This window comes from Apus apus, chromosome 1, assembly GCF_020740795.1.
Source record: "Apus apus isolate bApuApu2 chromosome 1, bApuApu2.pri.cur, whole genome shotgun sequence".
Taxonomy (NCBI): Eukaryota; Metazoa; Chordata; class Aves; order Apodiformes; family Apodidae; genus Apus; species Apus apus.
In genome coordinates, this window is record NC_067282.1 from 31,574,783 (window position 1) to 31,601,624 (window position 26,842).

The 26,842-nt window shown below is 40.8% G+C and overlaps 1 protein-coding gene across 1 annotated transcript; it reads right to left on the reverse strand.

Moving 5' to 3' along the window:
• Positions 1-338: 338 nt before the first annotated feature.
• Positions 339-23,944, reverse strand: TNFSF11 (TNF superfamily member 11). The gene is made up of 5 exons (XM_051626621.1): positions 23,720-23,944; positions 15,641-15,808; positions 9,302-9,347; positions 9,122-9,220; positions 339-1,548 (listed from the first exon to the last, which is right to left on the reverse strand). Exons 1-5 carry the CDS (start codon positions 23,942-23,944, stop codon positions 1,127-1,129), a joined length of 960 nt encoding a protein of 319 aa, XP_051482581.1. The 3' UTR covers positions 339-1,126.
• Positions 23,945-26,842: the final 2,898 nt, after the last annotated feature.

Below are 26,842 nucleotides of genomic sequence, written 5' to 3' on the forward strand. Positions count from 1 at the left end.
ATTATTCATGACATTGGTGTGCCTTCCCCCCCTCCCCTCAATAATACTGACAAGTTTAACATAAATCTATTAAGTTAAAAAGAACAAAGATATATATTACATTTGCTAATTGCAAACAACCTCTTCTAGCTGCAATTTTTCCCATTGGGATTAAAAAGTGCACCAGTTCAACATGTCTGTACATTAAAAACAGTTTTAAACATTAAATATACAAACAGCAAGAAATTTTAAATATTTTGTATCAAATACTATAGGACAATATAATTTACAAATTTTTTTTACAGAAAACATTACACCTGAAATATAACTTTAGATATTACAGAATATAAAAATACATACTTTTTTGTCTAAAAAATCTTTGCAGATTCTGGCACAACGTAATACTTTAAAGACATGCTGTATTTTGGCAGTCTATATTTGTAACTAATTGTGCAACAATAATACAAGTGACCTGTAATTAACCTTTCAGAACTGTGAGGCCAGATGATATCCCTTCTTCCTGGAATAGCCCTTTTAATCAGGTAAAAATTGAAGTTGAACTGTTTAGGCATTCTGCAACTCATTTCTGCCACAGCCTGGGCTCACCAACCCTAATCCAGCAAAGCAAGAAGAGGCTTACCTAAGCATGTGAAAAGCCCAATCAAACACAATGAGATTAGTCAGACCTTCACAATCTTTGCTGTCTCAGGGTCGGGACACTCAACCCCAAGCAAAACTGAGCCCTAAATGCAAGTCTGGGGCCAAGTTCTGTCCTGCCCCATGTTTGAGCCAAAACTAGTACAAGTAGCACAGCTGAAAAAGTCAGGGCTTGGAAATAGAAGTTCAATAACATTAATTGCTCTGATTTTAACTACACCAATGTAAAAGTTTCATTGACTCTACTGGAGCCAGTGGAGACAAAAGAAGTAAAACACCTATAAGACTGAGTCAGGAGAACTATGTAATTTTGCTCTCCTGTGCACTTGTGGGACTCTTGCTGGAGTCAGCACAGGGCAAAAACATGTCTTTAAAGATTTACTGCTTACAGAGCTGCAATTGGGTTGCAAAATATTTTCAGTTCTGTCTTCAAGTTGTATCTGGACCAGTAAAAACCCAAACAATTTTCATATTCATACTGCAAAAGTATTCAGTCTAAATCCCTTACTTTAAATGCCCCGAAGTAAGTTGCTTCTTGTGATGAATCCAGTAGCAATGGGTTTGATACCTGGATACTTATCATTTCACCAGATTTTAATTTAAAAAACCCTCCTACATTGACAGAATAAAAATGAAATTCTGAATTCCCTGACCAGTATTTGGTGCTTCCTCCCTTCATCAACACATCAGAGCGCCTTATTTTAAGGTTTGTCTTAATCATATACACCATCAGCTGAAGGCCTCTTTTAGTCAGGTTTCCAGAAGTTTCATGATGTCTAAAACAAATGTTGGCATAAAGGTAGTAAAATCCATCTTGATTAACAGTGAGCTTCCCATCACTGAATGTCATGTTTGATAAGTTTGCCTGGCCTTTGTCATGATGCCAGGACGTGAGGTTCACTTTGCGAGTCCCTGTAGAGAGAGGGAAAAAAAACAATTAATTATAAACATTTAACAAAACTCAAGATGTTGAAAGCAAACCCTGCGACTTTAGAATCAAGTTATACAGACTAAAGTGAATATTAGACAACTATGATAAAAAATTCATAAGAAACTCTCTTTTTTCATCACGTAGTGCCAGATCTGGTCTGCTTTGTGTTGTAACTGTTTGCCCTCCCACCAGAACAGCTGCTGGACCACAGTGCAAAACATTTGCTTGGCCCATTGTTTGATTATGATAAATAATCATGCAAAAAACTCGGTATAGAAATTGTGTTCCACCCAAAACTCTATTCAAGTAACAAATACTTGAGAGGAATTTGAAAAGTTACTAATGAAAAAACAGTAAATCTTGCTATCAGTCTTTAACCTACAGCTGTTTTCAAGGAAGAACTAAACAAGATCTGAAAACAAGTTAAACTGATAATTCCCCAAAGATAAAGCTTATGAAACCTTCCCATACTTTATGTTCTTGTGACTGTAGCAGTACAAAGGTAAATATATTTTCATTTGAGAACACCAAAAAAATGGAGGAAAAATCAGAACAATTCTGTATCTTTAGTACTACACAATAAGTTGCCTAGACTTTAGATAGTATCTCAACTGACATAACAAATCTTTCAATGCAAAAACAATCTTTGTACCAGAATAAGGCTCCACAATCTGGTTTAGTGATGTCCTAGATATCTAGAATAGTGGCCTGTATACAATCCTAATTCTTTGATAATTGTACAAATACCTATAGCTGAGCAATTATAGCTAGTTGGAAGGTAAACTCCAATTCTTTGTCTAATATCTAGTGAAAGGTCTTGAAAAAAGAGCTTTAGGAAGACAGGTGTGATCCTGGATGCATTGGTCTTCTTTCCCCCCTCCCACCCCTTATTTTTATTTATTTATTTGAAAGTGTCTTAAGTTTCAAACTAGAAAAGATGAGCTGATATTCCAAGCTTAGAGGACAGCAGTCCCCTTCAAGTTGTCTTAAGCTGCAGATCCACAAATGAGGAAAGAAAATTATTATATTATCTCTGTTTCTCCATAGAGCTTCATACAGATGGGAATCAAAATAGATGCACAACAGTTACTAAGTCTGACTATCAAAAAGAGAGATTAATAGAATTAACATATGCAAACAGGTATTATTTAATTCCTTCTAACAGGTACACTAAGCCTTTCAGCTCTGCCTGCATGATGGTGGCCTCGTAAACAGGAAGCTGTCCCCTATCTGATAAGGTGACTGAATGCTCTGTGAGGAGAACAAAAAGGAGTTGAGAGACTGGAAATGCTTTGATTAGTTTGTCAGCTCAGCACTGACACAGAAAGCTGACTTCACATATATGAGTACAAATGTCCCCCAGCAACTCTGATCCAAAAGGCACCTCCTGGGTGTTACCATAAAGTATCCACATCATACCATCTCTTGGAGGTTTCAAGCTGGTCATATCTAAGATGATGTTACATGTAGATCCCAGACATTAGGAAAAGGTTCTTTGGACATTAGAAAAAGGTTTTTTGGACATTAGGTAAAGATTCTTCATGAAAAGTGTGGTTGGTCACTGGAACAGGCTCCCCAGGGAAGTGGTCACAGCACCAAGCCTGTCAGAGTTCAAGGAGCATTTGGACAACAGCCTTAGTCATATGATTTAGTTTTGGTAGTCTTGCAAGGAGGAGGGAGTTGGACCCGATGATCCTTATGGGCCCTTTCCAGCTCAGGATATTCTATGATTCTACTCTTAAGGTTGTGCCAAGAGATGGCCTGGCAGGAGGTCAGATAGGCACTGAGAGAAAGAATTTGAGTCTTCCTTCCAAACCTGGTCACATTTCACACTTCAGTTTGGTTTTGGTGGCACGGTGCTAAGAAGCAATCTGCAACACCAGCCCAGATAACACTGCTGCAGCACATGTATTTTGTAGAGGTTTGTCAGAACTGAGGAGCATGCCCTGCACTACACATCCCACAATCCCTTCCATTTCCCCAGCTTCACCACCATCCCATTATAGCACCCCCTCATCTCACAGCCTCTGTCTGCAGAAACAAGTAACAGCAGGAGGAGAATATTCAGCCAAGGCCCACTGGCATGGCCACAGAGGAAACAGCACTGTCCTGAGACAGCCACACAGTCCCTGACCCTTCCTGATACACACAAGCCACTACCATTTATTTATTCAGTGTGTAACACAGGGCATAACACAGATGAAAGTTGGCCAACTTGTCCTCCTACCCACTAGCAATTTTCAGCACACATTACTAACCCCATTTTCTCGCTCTAAGGCACCCACAGCAGTAGGTCCACCAAAAGAAACTACACATTAGGCTCCCAGTGCATCTAAACACCTGCTTGGAATATTTAGTACCTTATTCTCCCAACAACAAATCAAAACTATCTATTTCCACCAACATTTCCATGGCATATGGCAGGGTCCAGTGCCCTCCCCTCCAAGCACATATCAAGATATGCCCCAGAACAAACAATGCTCAAAAGTATGCTGGGGAAAAGCCCCAGGTATATTTGATTAGTTAAAAAGATGATTCCTGTTTGTTTTTTTTTTGTGCAGGAAGACATGAGGAGAAGTAGGGACAGGGGAATTTGAGAGTTAGGAGTTTTCTTTAACTACCAAGGGCAAGCGACTTCTGCATGTGAGAGGAATACTTTGATAGTACAAATAAGTCCTGGCATTCTTCCACAAAGACTAGAATAAAGCAAAGGCTGTCAAAGGTAGAACATAAATAGTTGTTCCCCTACGGCTCCAGTACAGCCAGGTAGAAATTACACAAGAAAAATCATGCAGAGAAACAGACTTTTTTGCAGTGCCTCGGAAAAGCTTACAATTAATTGGAACTAACACTAAAATCTTAAGTCTCTTAACCTGGAATTATTCACCTCCAAGAGATGCTGAGATAGGGGTACCAGAATACAGCTCTGAAACACTGGGGATAGCTGTCCAGCTTCTTGTGCACAGTGTTAATTCTGCTCCAAGAAGCCTGAGCTACCTTCAAGATGAGAAGAATAGGGAAGCAATTACTGCCTGGATTAGAGGAGGGCTACATCAGAAATTTGGGACAGTAACATATACATATGACAGAACAGAAAGGCATGCTGGCATGCTGTGACTGACAGGTGGCACACCGGGGAGTTGTTCTGCAGGTTTTATTTACCTGGCAAGTAAACCTTTTAGTTATGAGTCTTCATCAAGTAGAAATCTTGAAGAAATAATAAAATATCTATGAATCATACCTATAATCTAAATCCTTAGTGGGAATGCATGGTTATCATGAAAACGGAGGAAGAGAAAAAAGAGGTGCCACAGTCACTTGTAACCGAGATGCTGAGAGGTGCTTTTGGTGAAATTTGTTCACTCTGTTTTCGTTTTGAGGGGAATACGCATCATTCACCCTGGGCAGGTGGAGGGACAGGCCAAGAGGTTTTTGGAAGAGAGGATTAGCCTAGATAACTTCTGGAAGGCCCTTCCAACCTAAATTATAATGCTATGATGCTATTAACTGAGGCAGGTGGGCATTTTGCCACAATTCAGAGTTCAGAAGAGGCATTCCACACCCAGCAGCACAGCACAAAGAAGCACTGGTAGGAGTTACGCCATGCAACCCTTAATGGAAGGAGCAATTAGGGTCTCAGCACTTCTGGTGGTAATACACCCAAACGTGGAAACACCAATCAGCACCCCAAAACACAGGCAGGGGAGAAAACTGGAACCTTTAAGTACCAAATTAGCTGCTCACACATCAGAAACTCTGAAACACAATCCAAGACATGGGGCAGTCAGAAATGCTGCAATACAATGTCTTCTGTGATAAAACTTACTATGGAAACATAAAGCTATGTCATGTTGACAGAGAAGGAAAATGTCAGATAGAAAATGAGTATGATAACTTTCCATGGTAAAAAGCATTTTTTTAAAAAAAGTCAAGATAAGACATCGTTTTTCTGGTAACTGAAGACAAATCAAAACAATGTATTGTATATTTGTGAGTATGAACTAACACTAATAGAAATGGGTTTCAATAACATTAATTTGTAAAAAGGAAGATGATGGGAGGGGAACAGAGGAGAAAGCAGCCCTGTATGGATAATTTTTTTGCATCCTAGTAGCTTTCAGGTATAAATAAAGGCTGAGGGAAAGACCAAAGCACTGTTTGCTCTGAAAAACTGTTTTGGAGGCAAAGGACAGCTAAGCCAAAAACTGTAGCTGTATATAGCTCAGAGTACTACAGCATTTCCACAGACACCTAGAGGTATCCATTCACGTACCAAATTATATATTTAACATTTACATTTACTTCTGTTTGTGATTTTCTCCTTTAAACAGCGACTAGTTTCTCTAATCAATTTATAAACCAAAATTCACTGTTTTCATTTAAAACCTAGGTAGCATTTATAGCAAGCTCTGGTAAAAAGCAACCAGCAAGCATCCAGCTTTAACCTAAGGCAGCAAACCTAAAAAATACACACAGCAAGCCAAACCACCATGGTTTCTGCAGCCAAATGATGGGTGGGGACACCAAGATCTGGGAAGGGTTATTTTCCCCCTCCCTTGCACTCTCTCCAGCTGCAAAAGTTCATTTGGGGCTTGATACTACTGTGAACCAGGTAAAAGAAACATGTTCCCTCACAAACACTGCTCAGTGCCCCTTCAAATGTTATTATATAGCGGCAAACTCCCTAAAATAAAATCCTGTTTGACTGTGATGGAGACTAATTATTTTTTTTTCCTGACATTGTTTATTTTGGCTCAGAGTGATGACAGTAGAGAACCTTAAAATACTAAGAACAGAACTGCCCAGACTCACAGATGGCATAAAATTATTTAGAAGGATTTCAAACATGTAGGGCAAGGAATTAGAGGAAGAAAACAGAAATTGTCGTTTGCAGTCAGAGGAAACAGGATGGGAGAGAAAAACTCCTGGTGACCCTCAAGGAAATTCTTCATCCTTTATGCCTATCATTAACCTCTATGCCACCCAGCCAAGTGGTACTGACTCCTACCAGGGAGCATGATACTAATGTGCCTCACAACCAATAGGTTCAAGGTTCCAAGTATCCATAAGGATGCAGCTCCTCATTGTTGCAGTGTCCACCAGGACTGAAGAAGCTGTGCTCCTGATTAACATCCTGGCAGTGCTCTTCCAAAAGAGGCAAAAAACCACATGTGCCAAATCAGGAGGGAGTATGTCCAATTCATCACACTGGTAAGGGGTTGATCTGTTCCAAGGAGAAACAAAGCAGCCTGTTGTCACAGGCACTGTATTTCTGAGAGTTCCTGCTCCCTGTGACATTAGGGGAAAAAACAAAACAAAACAAAACAAAAAACCACCACCACACACACAAAAAAAATAATGGAGAAAGCAAGAGCAATGTCTCCTTTGCTATTACCCACAGATGTGCTACATCACTCCCTAGAAGGTTAATGCAGTGAGGCACAACTTTAAAAATTATCAGCTGCTAGCCCCTATAGAAATACACTTTACAGCAACATCCAGGTAGACAGCAAATCAATTCACCACAGGAAAAGGTGGATTTAACAAAGTGTTACACTGACAGACTCCACTTCTGTAGATATAAGTGATCTGTCTCTATGATTAGCAAATTAGTTAAATCCTCCCAAAGACAAAATGTTAGGACAAGGTTACTGATACTACATCTTCTACTATTGACCTGTGTCAAAAGCCAAAATCTGACTTGTCAAGAGGCATTTGACCTAATAAGAAAGCTTGTAGAAGTTCTGACTGTCCTCTGACAAGCTGTTTAACCTCTCTGCTTATAAAGCTCCAGATCTTGTAGATGCCAATGCACTTGAAGGGAGGAAGAATCCTATCCCTCCAGGCAAGAAGATAACCCCTTGTGTACAGAAGAGCTTTGTCTTTAAACAGAAAAAAAAAAAAAAAAAAAATCAAAGTATTACTAGGCAGGCTGCTGAAATCTCAGATTTCAAGCCTCAACACAGCATTCCCCTTTGGTTTGGTTATATAAAACAGCAATGCACATAGCTTAATTAACAAGGAGTTCAGCACTGCAGAACGTATACATCTTCAGAGGAAGACAACAGTGGTAATCAATGCCCCATTCTATCTTGAGATCATCTGATAGCTTCAGAATAAACTCTTGTTTACTTCTACCACACGAAGTATGATTGTTGTGTTGAGAATACAGAGAGAAAAATCTCAGCTGACAGTACCCCAGGGAAAAAAAGGAAACAATACTAAGATATCTCAAAATTGTAGGAATTAATCTTTTCCTCTAGAGAATGTTCCAAGGCAGACTCATGTCTTGTTCCCTCATATTGCACTAGCGTGGTTATTTCCAAAACCAAAGATACCTGTAGGTAGGGAAAAAAAAGCTCTGGCAACATTAAAAAAAATGCCATCCATTGTCTTACCACAGGAACAGTTTTTTTCCCCTACTCAGTAGCTCAGAAAAACACTGCATTTGAGTCAGCACACTGACCAGAAACCCTGTTGCTCAAAATACAATGCTATGATCTTTGATCTGTGAAATTCTGGTGTGTCTGAACATCAGAAAGACCCTGGGAGTCTTGATATGTCTACACCAGCCCTGCAACATAATAATGAATGGAGTATGACAAAACCTTTCCAACATGCCATTAGCAGAGGGAAACATTTGCTATAAACTAAGCCCTATACTATCAGAGTGCAATGTATCCACAGAGGGCAGGAAATTAGCAGGAAAGTTAAAACAATGACATTGGGACTGCAGATCGAGGTTTTCAACACCTTCAAATGAAAGATGTGCTTCTTTTATGGCAAGTTCTTATACTGATGGGCACTTGATGTGTGTTGTGCATTCATACAAGATCCTCAGCTTCCACATCTACCCTGAAGACAATCAGTGTGTTGCTCAATACAGATCCAACCACACTTCAGCATACAAAAGAAGTGTTGCTGTGAAGGGTTCAAAAGGTATTCTTGAATACCTTTTGAAGGTATAGGCATTCTTGAAATTTACAAAATAAAGCATCACATTTCTTCATCTACAACAGGTCAAACCAAAAAATCTCAGACTCAATGAAAGGGAAACATCTTCCAAACAGCAAGATCTGGATTCTGGCCAATCTTTGTGCTGGTATATCCTTTTATGTATGGCTTATGTGTGCACACGTGTGTGTATGTGTACCTACAGCTGATGCCCAGTGTGAGTTTGGCCCCACTAGCCAAAGAAAATAAGAAACTTCAGAGGAGAGCATTCAACTAATATCTTAGTTTCTCACCTGAAGACAGCACAAAGAAGCAGACCAAGCTTTCAGAGCTTGATCATGAAAAGTGGTCATTCAAAATTGAGGCCATTCAGCATGTAACAGACTGATGTAAGACACCTGAAGCAAAGGGGAGCTATCCTCCTTTTAACATTAGGCCTGTTGCTTCTGAAATCCTTCAGTGTATCCAATTTCTTCTCACTATCAAAAGCCATTTCTGAAATCCCAGTCTGTTGCTGGTATTGCTGAACTATTTTCATATACTTCACTGTTTAATACATTTATAGTAGCATTGGAAGTAGTCACTTAAAACTGAACTTACCAGATGGAATATTCTTGTCATCAATAATGAGATGGGCAAAAGGCTGCTTCTCAGGTTTGTTTCTCTTGTACAGATCCATTCCTAATGCCTCCATTGCAGCTAGAAATAAAAGAATTGCATTACCTCAGAAATACAAGTTTAGCAGAACTCAAATATTTCTATTAATAAACCAGCACCTACCTTTTTCTGGTCTTGGTGGTGTTCTGCCCATGACACGCTGGACTTCCTAAAATGAGAAAGATACATTGCTTTGATGTTGTCTTGGTTTCAAAATACTGTGTCTTGCAGGTAGTTTGAAAATTACAACACTCTGTATGTATATGGGGGGGTTGTTCTACCTGATGTATATTCAGATGATCGGGATACATAACTGTGTCTTTACATGATGTATAATGTGAACACACAGTTTAACTGCCACAATCAATTTACTTCCTTTGCCCAGTACATCTGACAAAGGTGGATAGGAGTGATGGTGTGTGTGGTCACTGCACTATCTATAGAAGTAATGGTGACAGAACAATGACTGCTAAGAATGCATCCTATCAAACAATGGAGTTTATTAACTGATTACTTGGGGTCAAAAGGTAACAAAAGAGGCAGTTCTACATAGGGACTAGTGTGTATACATACTATTGACTAAAGAAAGCTGAGCCTTGAATTTCATTTGTGATGAGGCAAATGACAAGGTAAATTAAAGCCTCCACTCTCACACTTGACCACTAACAGGGAAGGTTGCAAGATTACAAGGCTTTGTAATTAAAGCTCACTTCTAACAAGGTATGCAGATGGATTAAGCATCTTCCACATCTGGTCTGGGTGCCAGAATTTGGAAATATGCACTCTTCAGAATTGCAGATGAATTTTAACATGAATGAAACACATTTTACCCAAAACAAAGAACGGTACAAGAAACAGACACCAGGCACCATAAAAAGCCTCGCTTTAAATAATTCACCTCTTTTTCTCTTGAGAGAACACAGAAACAGCAGTTTTAAAAAATCTAAGCAGCTTGTTCTTGTTGCAAGCCTGCACTGAGTCTTGGTAATATTAGGTAACAGTCTTGATAATATTCAATCCTCAGTTCTGTCCCCTGTTCCCCCATTATTCTCATCATCTCTGTTTTCTAAAAAACAGAGGTAATATTCTACTTGCTATTCAGAATAGCTCATACCATGGAGACATCAAGATGGTTAGTAAAAGGCAACATTTTGCTGAAGACAGCAATAATATCTCAACTTTGAAAGTTACGAGTGTTGCTTTGTTTTGTCTTTATGTCCCACTAATTACTGTTCATCAGATTCAGTACCACGTATATGCAATATATCACATATTTGGCCAGATCAGCATTGTTCCACTGTGCTCTCAATCACTGCGGTGTTTTAGAGTCTGAAATCCTGCTTTGAAAACACCTTAGGAGCTGCTTTTAGATAACTTTGCAGCCACGATGAAATCTGTAACGCCTTTGCCGGTGCATTTATTACTCTCACTTTCCCCTTCCAGTAGGTGTTTAAATGTTAAACCAAAATGAAAAGCCACAGCAATATGGAAGTTGCAGTATGACTATCAAAGCATAGCATTTCAGCAGAGATACGCTGATTTTGTAGATAAGAATCATTACAATGCTTTCTGCTGTAGGGATGAGAAGAAAACCAGAAGAATCACAACATCAAAAGAAGCAAAACTCATGTCCACCTCCCGCATTTACATTCACTTCCCCTCTCTTATCTTCCTACTTCAATGTCAGTTCTAGAAGCATGAAAATGAAGCTCAGTTCTAGGAGCTGCACACCAGCATCAGCCTCTAGCCACACTTGAGCTCTTTAACTGCATCAGAGGTGGGAAGACAACAAAAAATTGCAAGTACTAGATACCATGAACAGTAGCAAAAGCTTCTGATGAGAACAGGACTTAAGGTAAAAGAAACTGGGAGGTGGACCACATTATTGCATCACACCCACTTCCCAACTCTTTCTCTATAAAGGGGAAACTCCTTTGCTTCCTTGTTTTCTTAATGGAAACTTCTCACATATGGAGTCACCTTTCATATCCTTTCCTTCTGGGGGATGTGATAAAGTCCTTGCCTGGAGAGCCTACAGGGCAGATTCAAAAAGAGCTATGTATATTTTAGTCTCCTATTACCTAAACTGGTACTGAAAAAACAAACCCTTGGTTGTTAACTGCATAGCCCTTGAAATCTCAACTGCTATCCTCCTCTTAACCTACATTTTTCTTTGGAGTACAGTCCTTCTTCCACACATTTCCAAAGAAGCTCTAGCTTGAGCAACTGGGTACCTCATTTTCTCAGATCTAGCAGCCTGACTCAGCTCATCTTCCATGCAGAAAGGTTACAGTCCTCATGAAATGCAGTCTGAGCTAGTTTCTAACTGATGGCGGTGCTGTTCCTCTGCAACATCACCACTCGGTGAGCAAAACAGCTACCCAGGAAGTTTGGTCCACAACTTTCCCTGTCCTGGTGGTCTTGAGCCTACTTTCCTGTTTCCTAGGAGCACCTCTCTCTGACAGAAACTCTCCTGTACTCCTCTTGAAGCTATGCTATTATGCAATCAGGAATACAAGTGTCAGTAGAACAAAAGGGAGATTATATGCAGGAGCCCAACACTAACACACTGCAAAGAGCTGGGGACTGGCTCACACCCACTGACTGTGTGCTTGTCATTGGATTAGAAGTGACTAGGCAGTAGCTAGAAAACAGAAATCTTTCATTAGCCAAGTTCTCCAGGCACTGGACTAGTTCTTTATTCAGACCAGCCCCATTAAATGTTGATATTCCTTCCTGTTCTATTGCCCAGGCTTCCAAAAGGAAGCTGAAATACATTAACTAGTCCCAAGACAGAGATGAAGCTGTGGGTTTCCTCCTGAAGAATAAGTAAGTCGGCATTTCTCTTGATCTTTTACTTCATGTTTCTACAGTTCCAAGGTGCTGATACACAACCTATGTTAGAAAAGCATTTTATCTTGTACTTGCTTCTGTCCTGAGTCTTGAAGGACTCAAGGACCACATTTTTCAGTGGATGTCTGAAGATACCAGATGTCTAAATATGGCCTCTTAGTGGGACTATAAAAATCCTCTGGTATCTAGAAGATACAGAGCAGAAACAAGCTCAACAGAACCTGTCACTAAGTTACAATGACAAGAAAACTTCAGATAAAATATTACCAGTGACTTCTCTTACAACTTCCACCCACAAAATCATGTGCACTACCAAGCTGTTATTTTTTAAGACTGTACACAAAAAACACACCACTCTAAAAGAGTCTTACAATAAGTTGCACTTGTACACCTTTGCATCATTGCTCACTGCCCACGAAGTCCACTATGCTGGGCTGCTTCCCATATTCCAGCCTACTTCATACAGTCACTGTTTAAACAACAGACAAGCAGGTAGTCTCAAAAAGGAAAAATGTATCTTTCTTCATCCAAAACATTTAAGAGGCCATTGGGAAGCTGCAAAACTTCCACATTTTAAAAGCTAAAATCATGCTTCAAGTGTCTGGAAAGTTGGGAACTGCTCTTTCCTTATCCACAGTGGGCTGCAGGTTCTAACCCTTAGCATCTCAGCATCTTAAAAAGAAAACAAACAAACAAAACAAAACAACCAACCAAATTTCTTACATGAATTTGTTTCTTCTACTACCTGAGTGCTTTAAGTCAAGCTAATACCAGGAAGAAGTACCTGCTTATCTTGCTGGAAATGCAGCAACTTGAAGTATGCTAATAAGGAAGGAAGTGAAATAGAAAGTACATGAACCTATATTCATCAGAAGATAACTTAGAGATCAGCACTACAACTTCTCTGCAAATGAGTAGCATATTCCTTGAAGAAAAAAAAAAAAAAAAGGGTATGTAAGCTGGTAGGATGGAAACTGTGACATTTTAATAACTTACAGCAATCACCCATGAGATTCAACTTTGTCCATAACTACATGCACTTTAAATGTCTCTTAAGTCTATAGCATTCTGTAAGTGCTGCCCTGGAGGTCTAGCAAAGTACTCTGTTGCCATGTGGGAGGCTAGTTTACGCCTGAACTCCCCAAGCTGCTAGAAGCTGGGAGTATTGCCAAGAAAAATCCCTTATGCATTGACCCAATACATGTTTGTAGTCCTTTCTACTTCAGGCTGATAACAGACTTCATAATAACTGTGGTTAGTGCATCTGGACTCCCACAAGGTTTTTAGGGTTACATGCAAAAAAACTAAAAAAGCAAACAGACAGGCTAAGAAAGTGTATTACTTGTTTGCTCAAAAGTTTATATGCAGTACTGAAAATCTGCTTTCCACTGAGCAAGCTGCCCCCTGAGCAGTATTTTTATCCTGAATATATTAAGGAGTTCACCATTTTTATTAAAAGAAAACATTTGATTATTCTTTTTTCAGGAGATGAATGTTTCTAGACTCAAATTTAAAGCCCTGCTACACTGGTTTTCATAAAAGCACTTTCATTTTCAACATTGAACCCTGTTTTAGATTTAAGCACTAGTTCTACAGGTGTGCAAAGAAAACAGATGAGAACCAGTGCAGTAAGCTAAAAGCTGTAACCAGACCATAAGCCTGAGCAAAAACAAGTTGTCTATTTTCATTTCCTGAACAGCTTGAATTGCAAAAGGCAAAATATTGATGAAAAAAATCACAAAACCTAAACAGTATTTTAAAGTGTTCCCTTTCAGTCATTTAACATGCTGCCAATTCAAATAAGGATACTGGTTCTTAAAACACACACAGGTTAGATTCTCCTTCAGGAAAGAGAAGAAAGCACAGATGGTGGGAAATTTCTTTCAAGTCACATTAGCTGAATTCTCACACAGAAAGGACTAGCACAACTGGAAGTAAGATTCAGCTGCATCTCGACCTTTCATTGTATCTGAGCCAATGAAAGGCAGAGCCCACAGAACATGATAGAGTATAATTTTGCCTTAACACTGTTTCTTTCACTTCTTTATTTTAACGAAAAGATGCAAATGTAGCCCCAGGCAAGAATCTTCCTATTTTTCTCTGTCATCAATATATGATGACAAAGCATCCAGAACACTAACCCAGCTGCTTAACACATTTTGTTGCATTCAAAGGGAATTCAGAGACTGATTACTTTGGCAAGGGAGATTTTATTTTTCTCAAACTAATGGTCATCAGCCAAAAAAGTTATCCCTACTCACTACTTATCTTGGCCACGGACATTGCAGCATTTAACCTCCATCCAGAATGGCAGGATATTTAGCCTTAACTAAAGCAAATTCCTTTGTTGAGTAACTAGCAGCAAATGACCAAAACACAGGGCTTCACATTCACTTACTGTAATCAGCTCTTTTACTCTGTCATGGGACCTGCAGGAATGAGCAGTCTAGTATCAGAACACAAGTGTAAATAAGTGTAGCATGAGGCAGTCTATAAAATGCTAGAAGATAGAACTAACTCTACAGAGTTAAACATTTTTTTTTCCCCTTAAGCTCTTCAAGGAGGTGGCTAGCAAAATTAAAGTACCATATAATTAACTCAAGTACAATTCATTCTGTAAAGTGTATATGAGTTCAGATCAAATCTAATGTAGTATCCTTTATGAAAAACTGAGTTTTACCCAGGAATTAGTAATGGACCTATATAAGCCAGGAAAACCAAATAGCACAGTAGACACTCAGCTTGTAAATAGCCTGTAATTAGCACTAAACGCTGTCGTGAACATGCAAAGATCTTAAAGGCAGTAAAATGAAGTAAGAGATGATTGTGACATATATCCAGCTTGCCTAGGCTTCTCTATTAGAGCTGACTTCAGTAGCTGACTACTGCTGTTATCTGGGTTTGTGATCAAGCTCTCATTCTCAGCTGCTGGGGATAGACTGCCCTGTTATCATGCTATGCCAAAGCAGCTCCTCTGTCAGTGCAGGAAAGGTCTGCACAGAACAGAGAACTGGCAAAGTGAGGGGAAGACAAAAAAAAAAAAAAAAAAAAAAAAAAAAAGGAAATACTATCCCTATTCTGGGCTGCAGAAACAGTAAGAAAGAACAGCAAATGAGAGCAAATACTATCTCCTCCATCCTTCAGGCAGTATTTTGCTTGTTAGTGAGCTTGACTTGGGAGAATATTCTCAGAAACAGTCAAGAAGACTGCTTTGAAAAAAGTGTGGAACTGTCCTTTTTTATGAACATCCAAACTGTGGGCAAACCTATACAAATATTAGGATAAATTACTACCTATCAGGCCTATCCAAATGTCAAAACGACCAATAAACTAACTGCAGTAATAGTTTTCTCATTGTTACCTAAAATATGAATGAATGAATGAATGAATGAATGAATGAATGAATGAATGAATGAAAAGTGTTTTGATACAGAACTGGTTAACTACTATTAGGTTCATAAGCAAACACAATATGATTTTGGATGCAATGTCAGGTATTAGTCAAATACCAGAAAATATTTTCTAGAACTTATCTCCAAATACAGGTGTTGGAAAAATTGTTAGTTCAACAGGAGCGCTATATACCAGAACATACAGTCTGCCACTTACCTTCTGCACAGCTCTTTGGAGAGCTTGTTTCATGCTTCTACATGATTCTGGCATTAACTTTGCTTCTTGATTTTCAAAGGATGCATCATGCAAATCTGTATTTTCTTGATGTCCAAAAAGTGTTCTGACACAGTGTGCATGTTCCTTTGAAATTCTAGTAGGATCCATCTGAAACAAAAATATAAGCACAACCACAGTTTTAAGTGTCTGTCCAAGAGACATTCAGACCATTTAAGTCATGAAGAATTTTCAACCATCTAAAAATTAGGCATCTAGCTAAGTTTATTACCTAAATTTTCAGTGCAAATGATGAAGAAAGTTCCCCACATGGAGGTTTATTTAGTCCAACAAGCATGTGAGATAGAAGAATTAATTATCTTCTGGAGCTGCCTAGTTCATTAGCTTAGACTGGATGTCTGGCTTTCAAAAGTTAAAGATAAATCCCACTCTTATAGTAAAATCAGTAATCCTGACTTGCAGTTTTTAACCACTCAGTGCAATATCACAATTATTAGCAGGCAACATACACAGCCACCTTATCTGTAAAAACTATGTTTGCAAGATACCAAGTTGAGGAACTAGGGGCAAGTATGTACATCTAGCACATCATTTTCAAAAGGAGAAAGAGAAGAACAGAAACCAATTATCACTGAAATTATTTTGTGGGCTATTGCTATTCTGTGGGATATTGCTGCATGAAACAGTCACCAAGCAAGACAGCACAAATTCAGAAAGACCAGAAGATGATAAAACTGTATCACAAGACACTTCTGCCTCATGGGACAAAGACTGGTTAATCTGGAATATCTGGAAGATATTTTTAGCAAACAGTCTTTGTGACTGAATCAAAGACACTTTTAAACTGTAAGTTTAGAATACTCCTGAATTCTACCAGTTAGATAAATTGGAAGGATATTTCAAGGATTAGGAGATATGCCTTGGCAGAGTTCAATCGCACATACGCTTTTTAAACTATTTCAGAGTCTCTATCCATATAGAATCATCAAGGTTGGAAAAGACCTTCAAGGTCATAAAGTCCAGTTGTCCACTCTATAACCACTAAACCATGTCCTGAAACACCCTGTCTACCTGGTTTTTTAACACCTTCAGGGATGGTGCCTCCACCACCTTCCTGGGCAGCCTGTTCCAATGCCTCACCACTCTTTCTGTGAAGAAATTTTTCCTAATATCCAATGTGAACCTCCCCTGTCGCAATTTGACCCCATTTCCTCTTCTATTACTGGTCACTAGGAAAAAGAGGCCAACACCTGCCTCACCACAACCTACTCTCAGGTAGTTGTAGAGAGCAATGAGGTCTCCCCTCAGCCTCCTCTTCTCCAGGCTGAACAGCCCCAGCTCCCTCCCCCTCTCCTCATAAGACCTGTTCTTTCCAGAGCCCTAAGCAGCCTAGCTGCCCTTCTCTGCACCCTCTTCAGCACCTCAGTGTCCTTCCTATACTGTGGTGGCCAAAGATATTAACCACTATTTTTCAGAGATGACCTAAGACACTCAGCAATTGTTCTCAACTTGTATTTATTCCACTTTTACTTTAGGCTTGAAAGGTCTGTGCACACAAAAGCTTGTCTAAGTTCTCTACCTGTATCAGCTGGTCTAATAAAGAACATTTATGTCTATCTTTCTACATAAGATGGAAGAAACAATTTTATCTATGAATTACAAAAGGTAATACACGATTTGTAATCATGATGAGGGAATGCCAAGACACCAGGGATAGTGCCTGAGCAGTGTTCAGTTTCCTTTAACGTACTACCAAACAAAACCAAGTATCAAAGGAAAGTTTTGCAGAATCCAAAACAGCCAGGGTGAATCTAACACATTGTATCACTTGTTCACACAAAAATAAATTCAACTGCCTACCCCCAAAAAAGAACCAAGTTAATTTAAAAGCATAAGGTTAGGATGACAGGGGTGAATTTAAGTCTGCACCAGCCAGGCAGCCACCCAACAGGCACCAACTGCAGAGAAACATTTGTTGCACAGATGGTAACACCAAATGCTGCCTCCTCCAGCACCACCCTTCTGCAGAAGTTTCCATATGAGAGCTGTTTGCCTGATTCATTCAGACCAACATCAGCCCCTGTGACCTGGATTAGCTGTCTCAGTTATCCCTGCAGATTTGGAATGAAACAGGTCAGAAAAGGTACACCTGAAGATCAGAAAATGCCACAGCTTTGAGCAGAGAGGTAGAGATGAGTTACAGAATGGCTTGGAGGCAGCAACATCTTCCTGGGGTGGCCTGACACAGCTTAATCCAAAAGAAAATCTGTGTATAGCCATTACAGCTATGAGTTATGCACTAAAAACTACAGTAATTATTTCTGAAGTCAGCTAGTGCAGTGCGGTCCAAATAAAAGCTTGAGTAATCTAAACTAGCACATTTGTGTTCTCATCTTCTTCACCACAAAATCTCATTCCTGATTCTCAGTCTCCTCCTCCTCTACATCAAATACCAGGGAGGAATTTTTGCTGATACAATTTCCTGAAAGATTAGCACCCCGAAACCAGCTCACTCCAGGCATCAGACAAGCATCAGAGCTGGTACTGGGACAAGCATAGGAAAGAAATTTCTATCTCTTCCAGCCCAAATCATTCTATGATTCTATGAAACAGCAGGAAGTCAGCACTAGATTTATCTACTGTAAAACTGATCCCTATAAGTACACTAATACACTATAACCACTACCTACCACGGAGGAATTCTGCTGGACTCTCTCCAGTTTGCTGATATATCTCTGGTACCGAGGGACCCAAAATAGGACCCATTATTCCAGATGTAGCCTCTTACATTGGGATTGTTAGAGAACAGAGCAGATTAGGGTCTTCAACAGAATCTGAATGTCTCTTCCTCCCTTCACACACACGGTAAGATAGATGATAGATAGCCACAGGAAATAACTGGCAATAGATACTAATTTTTATCAGTAATTCTACTACTCAGAGACTATTACCCCAGGTTCAGATTCATTTAAACACATCTTCAAAAAGCGGACAAGAAAACTGGTTTTTACAGCACAAAGATAATGAAATTTGTAAAGGCCTGAGTATCCATCATGACAACTCATGTGTACCATAGACTTGCAGCTCTCACCCATCAGCAATCACTCAAATGTGTCACACAACACTGTGCTAGAACAGTAACAGCAGACTGTACAGGAGCACTTACTCAGATTATAGTTTATCTGCTGAAGGTTTAAGACAGAAAGCCAGCATCTCTGCACCAACAGTAAAAAGATTGAAGGCTTAGTGGAAACACTAACTGATAGCTTGGGCAACTTGAAGCTGTGCAGGCATCCCACAAAATGCAAGTCTCTAGAGATTTAGTGTTTGATAAGGTGGAGCTCAGATGTCAAGACTAGCTAACCTACCTGATTGCCCTTACCTTTTTCAAAGAATACCTAGTCTTCACCACATTTAACCAAGGAAATTAGCTCGCTTGCCTGAACAGGCATTCTCAGAAATTCTGCATCTTGCATCTTTGTAAAGAACACGTATTGAACCACCATGGCTGTAAACAGACATTACCAAGCACTGAGACCAAAACTGTGGGCAAGAAGCAATGCACAGAAAAACTTTCAAGCAGAAAAGTTCTTCTGAGAAGAACTTCTAAGCCAGATAAAATACCAGAAAATGGTATTTTATACCAAAATGGAAGCAGCTTGCTAATGTGCAAGGCCCAGAGACCTTCAGCATGAAGTCCTTAAGATTTAATACCTGGAAGAAAAATCAGGATGCAACCAAAAACATTGGAGAAAGATTTATAACACATTGGGTAAGCTTAATTCCCTAGAGGAACTAACCTATTTAAAGAGAGGAGTGTCTAGGTTACTTTTTCTGTGTTACTACTGAATATACATCCATTGTGTCTGACCTTGGAATCAGACCAAATCTTTTGGTGCCCCTTGATTTTCAGCATTCTAGTTGAATCTCTGGACTCTTTTCACTTAACTTGGGGCAGCCAAATGAACTCCAGCACTGTAAGGCTACATGAATTTACATTAAAAAGAACAAATTGTCAGGGTCATAAAAATATTCAGTTTGATTTTAAAAGATACAATGCATTCCAGCCACCTTACCTATTAAGTACTGCCTCAGTTATGCAATGTTACAGTATCCCATTCTGCACTTACTTCTTACAAATGTTTAGCATTTACACTTGCACTTATTTTCAAACTTAAACCAATTTTCAGGTTATAAAATATCCCTTTGTACCTTATGATACTTCTCAACCACCAAGAAAGGGTTCTCCCAGGCTTCCAAAAAGTGCGAATGATCCCCAGCAAGCTGTTTTCTGTTAGCCACTGCTCTAAAATGTTCATGAAACTTTAGATGAAGTCTGAAAGGCCATTTTTTAAACACATAATCTTAAGAAAGTCAGAATTCCACAGATGCGTCAAGTGACAATAAAAATTTGACTTCCAGGTCCCCACTTATCAAAGTGTGAATTTTTCAGTGTGGTAGAACACCACATTTGTAGAGACTTTTTATTATTATTTTTTTTTATGGAAAAAATTTATAATATTGGAGTTCTAGGTTAAACTACAGGAGTTAGACATCCAGCCCCCAATTTGGATTTGAGCACTTCCAGCTTGTTCCATTGCCCTTCAGTTCAGCCAGTTTTAGACCAAATTCCTACCCTTTCATGATCTAAGTACATTAAGGAAATGGGCCAGAAAGAAAAGTTTTAAAACAAAGCTTTTGGAGACTAGACTTTAGCATTTACTTATGAAAGTTAAATAAAATACTTTGCTCTCTCACCTTGCGCTGTGCACAACTCTCTACTGCATCCTGATCTCCCGCTGCTCCAAGTATCTAACTAAACTTCCATGGCACTTTCATTCATCATGAGCCAATATACCTCATGAAGTATAAACACTTAAGACCAATACAATTTATAGATGTTTAATTTATTGGATTCAGTACATTGTGTAAGATGGTCCAAAAAAGAAAAGCCAGCACATCTGAATGTTTCTACATTTCAGAACACTATTACCAGAACATTGGTAAAATTTGATTCTCAACTTTTTATTTCTTTTTAGATATACCAGATCATTGTCTCACCTGCATTGTGCTGCATTATTTCTTGGCCACAAACGTGTTTACCCGTGAAAATCCAGTGTCAGTCTTAGCTATGTGTCTTGTGAAATTCCAAATGCTCAGGCCAAAAAAGAAACAAAACTAAGGAAAAACCAAAACCTCAACTATTGTCTCAACTCGTATTATGTCATGATCCAGCCCAGATGATTTTATGCAAATACAGATAAAATGTGTATGGTAAAACTGAGTCAGAGTTCACTGAGCCTCTTAGGCAGAGTTTTAAAGAGCTTGTAAAACATGTAACTTCTTAATCTTAGCCTGTACAGTCAAATCTTCCTAATTCACATTTGGTTAATTCATTAACAGAATAATTCAAATCTCTTTATGCACAGCTATGACCATTAACTTACTATTATTTTAATGAAATACACCACAATACTTAAGTTCTGTTATTAAATGTACAAATTCAGATAGCTGAAATTCATACTGAAAAGTACAAATTCATATGGCCTAAGACAACTAAATTTTAAAGCAATATTTTTTGAAAGAAAAGGGTTGGATCATGCTTCATATATATATAACAATATACAACAGTGTTAAATGAGGACCTACTACATTTTTCCATCTAACTTATTTCACAATAGGAGATTGATGAACAAATATGGATTATGATATCTTATTTTGGTGAATCATGTACTTACTTAAAAGTATATTCATTATTCTAATTTTCAGTAATGACAAAGAAGACATTTACTCCATTCAAAATTTTTCAGGCAATGACTTCAGTCATGTCTACATCTAGTTACATCGTCTCTTTTAGATGTTTCAAAAGTTTAAGTTTACAAAGGACTGCATCCAACAGCATTACTCAAAATCTACAGGAACAAGAAACTGGCAAGAAAATTAAGCTGCCAAATGCAGAATGACACCCAGATTATGTAATTTTTTAAATCAAGAATGCAGGAGAAAAATAACCATTATGGTAGGAAAGCTCTTTTCCCCCTTTGTTTGGCTTGTGTGAAGCACTGGCATGAACCTGTCAGAAAGAGTCCTTAATAAGGGCAGTGGAAGGTAAAGAGAATGGAAATACAGAGTTTTCAAGAAGTATATTTTAATAAGTTGTTTTGATTGCAGTGACTCTCTAGCCTACTAATCAATGCATAGCTGTGCATTTCTATGAGGTAAGTTCTGACACGGTCATCTTTTCTAGTTCATGCAGATCTGGACAGAAAAACATTTCTCTGCCACAAGCTGAAGTAGGCATTAATTTATTTCACTGCCAAGCAAACAAGTAGCTTTAGGATACTTTACAGTGAGTCCCAGAAACCATACATCACTATTCTAAGCACACAGGATATGATTAATTATGGTATTGCTGTTCCATTTTATTTTTGTAAAAATGGCAACACAAAGGCATTGTCAGTAAGAAAATATAAACTGGTCTGTATAATAAATGGTCAGCAGCATTACTGTATATTTTATAGTCATTCATCCATTTAAGTGGGTACAAACTTGTGCAACACCTGTTTTCGGAGCGCACATTGTTAAGAAATCCAGTCTGCTACATCAAGATCAAGCACATCTACCTAGAAAGTAAACCGAAAGAAACAGGTTTCCACTCCCCTCTGACTTCAAATGGAAAGTACACACAACAGAAGTACCACTTCCATGAAGGCAGTGAGATCCATATCAACAGAAGTAACTAGCATCCAACAAAACAGCCAAGCAGAAAGCTAATACCTAGCCCTGAGAAGCAACCAGCCAGCAGCCCCCCACTTCCTCCGAGAGGGCTCAGCCACAGAGGGTAAAAGATGCAGCAGTAAGTGAATCCAGCCAGCCAGCCGAGCTGTTTCTAAGAAGCAGACTCATCTTCTCTCTGAAAGCCTAACCGCCTGCCACCTTATCTCCCCAGCAGCAACACCTCTCTGTGCTCCGTTTTGTGCACACCGCTGCCTCTTCAGAAGCATCCCATGGCAGACTTGCAGCCTGGTGGGCGAGGGATGCCTCTCTCCCTGAAACAAGCTCCTGAGCTACAGTGGGCACCTCTGCTTGATGCCTGCAACCACAGACCCTGCTCCACAGTGCCCCTGTGAAGTCTGAAGGACAAACAATCCAAAGAAGTGTTGTGCACTGGCTCTTTTTTTTTGTTGTTGTTATTATTATTTATTTTCCTTAAAGACATTTCTCCTGCTAGTGAAACACTTACGACAGCCAAAGACCTCAGCCATGTCAAACCAGTTTCTGGTGAATAACTGAAAGTTGATCATTAAAAATCAAAGCCCCACAAGACTTCAGGTCATGGAACTGCTTCCCGAGTCAGGGACCCCTCACATGCAACCTCGCTGAGAAACCCTGCACCACCAGTATGTGCCACTGGGCCACAGCACTACCTAGAATCACAGAATGGTTTGGGTTGGAAGGGACCTTGAGACCACCTAGTTCCAACTCCCCTGCACGGGCAGGGACACTTCCCACTGGACCAGGTTGCTCAAAGCTCCGTCCAACCTGGCCTGGAACACTTCCAGCAACGGAACACCTCCATCTTCTCTGGGCAACCCGGGCCTGTGTCTCACCACCCTCAAAGTGAGGAAATTCTTCCTCATGTCTAACCCAAATCTCCCCTCTTCCAGTTTAAACCCATTACCCCTTATCCTATCGCTACTGCCCTTGTACAAAGTCCCCCCCCACCATTCTTGCAGGCCGCCTTCAGGTACTGAACACCTCCAGACGCAGTGACAGGGACACGGCAAAGGCCTGGCGGGGTCCTGAGAGCCCTCCAGCTGGGCCAACTTCAGACCAGATAAAAGCCTTCTCTGCCCATCTTTAGATCAATCTCCCCAGCCCCACGGACGCGAGCACCTCCGCTTCTTCCGAAAGGGGCGGCGGAGCGAGGCGATCGCTGCCGCCCTGCCCAGCCGCCACTTCACACCCCGGCCCCCGGCGCCCAACGCCCGCCGCCGCCCCGACGGCAAGAGGCACCGCCGACCCCCGACCCCCGCCCCGACGGCAAGAGGCACCGCTCACCTGAGCTCGGAAGTAGAGGAAGAGGGCGACGCTGCAGACCACCTGCCCCAGCCCCAGGAGGACGAGAGCGGCCAGGAGGGAGCGGGAGGCGGGCGGCGGGTGCGGGTGGGCCGGCAGCGGCGGGGCTGCCGGCGGCGGCGGAGCAGCGCTCTCGTGGGCGGCGCCGCTGCCCAGCTCCTCGGAGCCGCGCAAGTACTTGGTGTAGTCTCGGCTGGCGCGCCGCATCGCTCCCCTCGGACGGCTCCCCAGGCGGCCCGCGGCTCGGCGGAGCTCTCCAACCTCGGCAAAACAACCCCGCCGCCCCGGCCGAGCCACCTCTTATAAACTGGGCGGCCAATCAGCCCCGGGCGCTGCGCCCCTGCCCCTCCGGCCCCGCCACACACATCACCACCGCCCCCTCCTCGCCTCCCCAACGCCGGCAAAGACCAGCCCCCGCCGGCCCGCGGCGGGAGGGGAGGGTCGGTCGGGCCCGCCCCTGCCCCCGGAGCCCCGGCCTCCGGCACCGGGCCGGTAGCCCAGCGGTCGCGGTTAGCGCGGCTCCTCCTCGCGGAGCGAAACTCTTCGCTTCCCCTCTACCATGTGTGAACAAAGTACGGGCAGCGCTGCCGCAGTCGGCTCCTGGCAGCCGCCACCCCTTGCCCCCTCCTCACCCCGTGTCCCCAGGCAGGTTTGGCAGGCACCCGGCAGCCAAGGCCACTTGCCCTGGTCGTGTCTGCTGGACCTTTTTCCCCCAAATTCCCGGGCGCCTGGAATCGGTGCTCACCCCCGGTGTGTCCTCTCGGTCATCCTCGGGCCTCTTTTGTGGGTCCAGGTCCTCCGGGGAGCAAAGGCCTCTTAACCCCTCCATGTCTTAACTCCCTCCTCACTCAGCCCAGGCTAAAGCGAGCACAAGTAGCGTCGAGTTCCGCTGTCCAAAGCAGACAACAGAGTTCAGAGTAATTTTTAAAGGGCTGAGGTGAAAAAATGGCAGAAACCTGTGTTGAAACCGCCTGAACCAGATCAGAGCCTCCCCTCACATAGTCAATCTGCCACAGAGGCTTTTCCAAACCCTTGGTTAGGAGCACCTTTCCATGCTTCCCGTACCTCAGCATGCATTGAGTACCAAAACCCCTTCCTCATAAAGGCATTCAACATTTGGTAGGCACCTTCTTTCTCATGGTCCTCTGAGGGTCCCATTTAGGTCAAGTGTCCCCTTCGTATAGCTCATTTAACTTTTGTCTGTTTACAGTCTTTCCTGCCTCCAAGTCATCTTTCCTTCCTCTGGACTTTGGCTCATAGGTTTATCTACAATTTTGGAGGTGTGACTGACTCTTCTGTAGATCCATCTTATGTACCTGACTGGTCCATTTTGTGGAAAGCATTCTCCAAAACCCTATGGAAGTGTTTGTTGCAAAGTGTATTAGGTCTGCAGCACTGTAAAATTAAGTGGGGAAATGGTCCAGACATACAAGCAAATTAGTTGAAGTCTGGCTCAGGCTTTGAAGAACATGTGAGAATGACACAGATCCATGTAGGTAATTTTAACTGTAGGAAAACAGTCTAGTTTTCTGCTCAATACATGACAGAATGCCCTGTTTAGGTCTGCCTAACCTAAGAAACTGATACACACTGCCTTCCAAAGAGGCTGACTGAACCAGGCATGATTACATGCTCCAACAAATTAAAGGAAACAGTCTGGAATACATCAAACCACCGTGTAACAAGTTACTATCAAAATAAGTGGATATAATTTAGCACTGGACCCAAATAGTACAATAACAATTACTTTACCAACAATGAGACACATCTGAGTAATGATGGGGAGAGCACCTGCTTCTTGACATCACCCATCAGGAAGTCATGAAGCAATACCCCAACCTTGAATGGCTACCCCTGCCTCTTCCTTTCAAATGCTTACACTCATGCTTGGAAACATTGGTAGCATTGTGGTCTGTAGAGAATTTGAGGAATTGTTTCTCTAAGTGTGTCTCAACTTTTCTGAAAATAAAATTAAGGTAAACTAGCCATCCCCTGTAAAATAACCTTGAAAATAATGTCACATGATACTGAACTGGACGCCCCTGAATGATTTTTACATTGGTCTAGAAGAACAATTTTTTCAGGAGAGGAGTAAAAGTGAAGTAATTTTTTGAAAGATATTACTTTTTTTTTTTTTTAAGAGTAAATGTAGTTTTTAAAATCCAGTCACCAATTAGTTATTAAACAATTGATAAAGATGAAGTTAGGATAACATCAGTGATGCTAGCAGATGATTTTTGATGCTCCATGTGAGAATAAACTCAAGAAAGACCTCTGCTCTTTTAACCTTGGAGCTCAAATATCTTCCTAATGAAGAAGGAAAAAAAAAGTCCAAAAAAATGTCTAAACTCTTCTTTTGACAACTAGAAACTTTAATGTGCTCTCTGAGATTTTTGCAGAAGGAAAACCAAGGAGACTTTCACTGAAGTGCTGTGAGGGTCTGTAGATACTGTCTTTAAACACTTTTGCTACATACAAAAGCAGCTTTCTCCAGAAAAAAACAAAAACAAAAACAAACAAATAAAAACAAACAAACAAACAAAACACCAAACAGAACTTCCTCCAGGTTCACTGCTACATAAACTATCTTCTTACTGGCACTGTCTTTCACATTATCACTATACCACACCAGGCAAACATTATGCCTGACCTGCATACTTAAGAGATATCAGCCTTCTCACTGGCATCTGATATATATCAATCCTACCTATTTCATCTTCATCCACAACAATTTCATCCTCACCAAATTACAGGTGCAACTACAAGCACCCAGGTACCTGTATCCAAGCTCCAGGATATCAGGATCTTCAGGAATCACCTCAAGAAAAGAATTTAACCTTCCCACCAAACTGATATGGTTCCTAGGATACACTAGGATGCACAGATGACACTTGGACCGAACACTTAGATTCCCTCATTGATTTCCACCACAAATTCAGCAACCAGAATTGTCCATCAAACTATCTCTGGAAAACTTACATCAGCATCGACTTGCTAGACACCAAGGTCAACATAAAAAATAGCAACCTTCAAACTACCATATGCAGAAAATCCACAGACCAACACACCTCCTTCCACAAACCATCAGCTACCCAAAACACACTA